A 2628-nucleotide genomic window follows, 5' to 3' on the forward strand; every position below is an offset into this window, starting at 1 on the left:
GTTGCCCTTCGCTAGGCCGCGCGGCGGCTCCTGAGGGCAACTGGCGCCTTTTTCCCTCCCCCCTCTGATTTGTGTTGTGGATGCAGCGCCTTCGCAGTGAGCTGGGCAGGAGTGTGTCAGGGGGATCGGGCTGAAGTTACCTTACTTTTAACCTGCGGCAGCCGAAGGTTTGTTAATCATCGCTGAAACTCGGCTGCACCGGTGTTTGTGGGTTAGGCCCCCACAGCAAACTCCTGTCAGGGCGTTGGTAGAAGGAGGAGGGTGCTTGGAGTGTGTCAACGCATCTTTGTGGGACTTTGGGGTAAATTTAGAAGGTTTTGTTGAAAGTGTAAAGACGTATTTGCTTTATTGAATAACTGTTCTTATTTTAACAGTCATTGCTGGTTCAGATAGCAAACAAAGGGAAACAATATGTTAATATCACAGCTGACTTCCCAGTTACTGAAGGCATCACGAATTGCAGGTAAACAGATCTTGCTGTAACCTAGGGGGTTTTGTTTGTTTGTTTTTTCCCCTGGGGTAATTTGGCTCCAAGAAATTCCTTTTCCAGCAAGCAGTGCAAGACTGGTGAGGCTGTTGGTGATTCAGTGGTTGCTAAATGTTACTGTGTGTCTGATCTGTTCTCTCAGTATTGTATAGCTCTGATTTGACCTTATAAGCATAAGAGGAGGTTCCTTAGCAGCAGAAAGGCTTAGTACCACAAACAGTTTGTAGCCGTTCCAAATTGCACTTGCACCGTTTACACAGTAAAATATTGTATAATGTAATTTTAGCAGATGGTGCTACAGTAGTGTAATTAAGTTCAAATTTAAAAAGCCTTCCTTTCGTGATGGGGATATAAGTTTTGTAAGCAGCTTCATTAGTTTATTCTGGCCGCAGTTGTCTGGTGGTTTGCGAGCTGAGCAGAGCTTTTCTTAAGATACTGTTTGGATATTCTGCCTCTTAAGTGAAATTCTTTTCTTCTCAAAGGCCACCTTTTGCCAAGGTCGGTGTCTTCCTTTCTTTGCCATCATTCTACATCTGCGCACTATAGCACACAGCCGTCTAACAAGAGTGGAGCCCAACCTCAGCGGTGGTATGCCCTGGACCCTGAACTGGAAGAGATGCTGATCCCCAGAAAACTTTCCATCAGCCCCTTAGAAAGCTGGCTGACGGTGAGGTACTCCCTTCCCAAAGCAGAAGTCCTTAATGCTCAGGAAGAAGTGGGCTATGAACCCCTCCAGCGATATGACTGTCCCCCATCTGATGAGGGAGGTGGTGTGGAGGAGGGAGAGGGAACACTTAGCAACAAGGTTCAGTGTAAGAACGTTTTGAAGATTCGCAGGAGGAAAATGAATCGGCACAAGTACAAAAAGCTGCTAAAGCGAAGGAAGTTTGTACGGAGGAGGATAAAGGAAGGCCGCAAGAAGAAACGTCAGGTAAGTTCAGGGTGGAGAGAAAGGGGTGAGGGCAGCTCTGGGTCTTCATTCAAACTGTAAATGTTCCTATTCAGCACTGCCTTTCAGTTCTCTTAGGTTCACTGTGATACGGTTTAGTCCATTCTCTGGCAATTTTCACCTTGCCTAGATGCAAATTGTAATTGGTTAATTGTAGTTCCATTTCACCAGATTAGTAAGAAGAAGTGTTTGACGCTTTATGATGAAATCCTCGTAATTTTCTTACGGTTTTGTCTTCCATCTTCTCAGTTTTCCTTGCACAGGATTTTTAAAATAAGGCTACCAAGAACCTCGTGCATTTTAAGTGCACAATTACAGCTTATTGTTGCAGTAAGGCAAACTATTTGACTTAGAACAAGCTGCCTTAAAAGCCTTTTTTTTCCTTTGTGTATGTTAAACTTAGATGCTCTTTAGGACATGTGGACAGTGGCTGAATACCTGAGTGTTGCTTCTGAGCTTTTATTTCCCCTTTTTTTTTTTTTATTCTGTTTTAGATAAAGTTTGAGAAGGATTTGGAGCGCATCTGGAAAAGAGCTGGTTTGAAAGGTCCTCCTGCAGGATGGCAAACACCCAAGATATTTCTGAGAAGTTCAAAGCGATAAAAACACTTGTAATGGGTTCTAACCTGTAATTGTAATTAAAAATATTTAAGTATGCGGATTGCTTTTAACCTGTTTTCTGAGTGTGATCAAATTGGTAGGAGGAAACTCAGTCTTGTTGAGTGGTTTTCCAAGGGCAAACCTGACAGCAATGTGCTTTTCCTCCCCAAAAGAATGGTGTGAGCCCTGGTGTAGTGACTTGGCTCTGCTTTGTACGGCTCTGTGCTGCTGCCCCAGGGGGCAAAGGTGTCTTAGGCTGCAGCTGAATTTCTGAAGTTGCTATTTAAGGTTTGACCAAGTGGTGTACTATAGTAACAATTGATTGTGGGAGATGCAGTAACTGAAAGAGTTCTTCTGACTGTGAGTACAACTATAAAGCATTTTGAAAAGTTCATGGCTCCACGGTACAGCTGAGTCTGGGACAGGTGACTCCTAGCACACAGTGAATGTATCTGAGGTTCTGTGTGTGGCTCTGCTCTTCGTGTCACTAGATGGCAGTAAATTCAGAGCCTCTGAAAAAGACAGCAGTAACGTGCCCTGCTCATTTATCACTGCTGTACCTGATTCCAGTCTTGACACTTATTCTTCCTTGA

The 2628-nt window shown here is 44.0% G+C and overlaps 1 protein-coding gene across 1 annotated transcript; it reads left to right on the forward strand.

Moving 5' to 3' along the window:
• Positions 1 to 408: 408 nt before the first annotated feature.
• Positions 409 to 2093, forward strand: AURKAIP1 (aurora kinase A interacting protein 1). Its single transcript, XM_010183293.1, has 3 exons — positions 409 to 463; positions 970 to 1418; positions 1931 to 2093. The coding sequence occupies exons 1-3, from the start codon at positions 412 to 414 to the stop codon at positions 2036 to 2038; spliced, it is 609 nt and encodes a 202-aa protein (XP_010181595.1). The 5' UTR covers positions 409 to 411; the 3' UTR covers positions 2039 to 2093.
• The last annotated feature ends 535 nt before the right edge of the window (positions 2094 to 2628 follow it).

The sequence above is a fragment of the Mesitornis unicolor genome, unplaced genomic scaffold (assembly GCF_000695765.1).
Source record: "Mesitornis unicolor isolate BGI_N332 unplaced genomic scaffold, ASM69576v1 scaffold20304, whole genome shotgun sequence".
Taxonomy (NCBI): Eukaryota; Metazoa; Chordata; class Aves; order Mesitornithiformes; family Mesitornithidae; genus Mesitornis; species Mesitornis unicolor.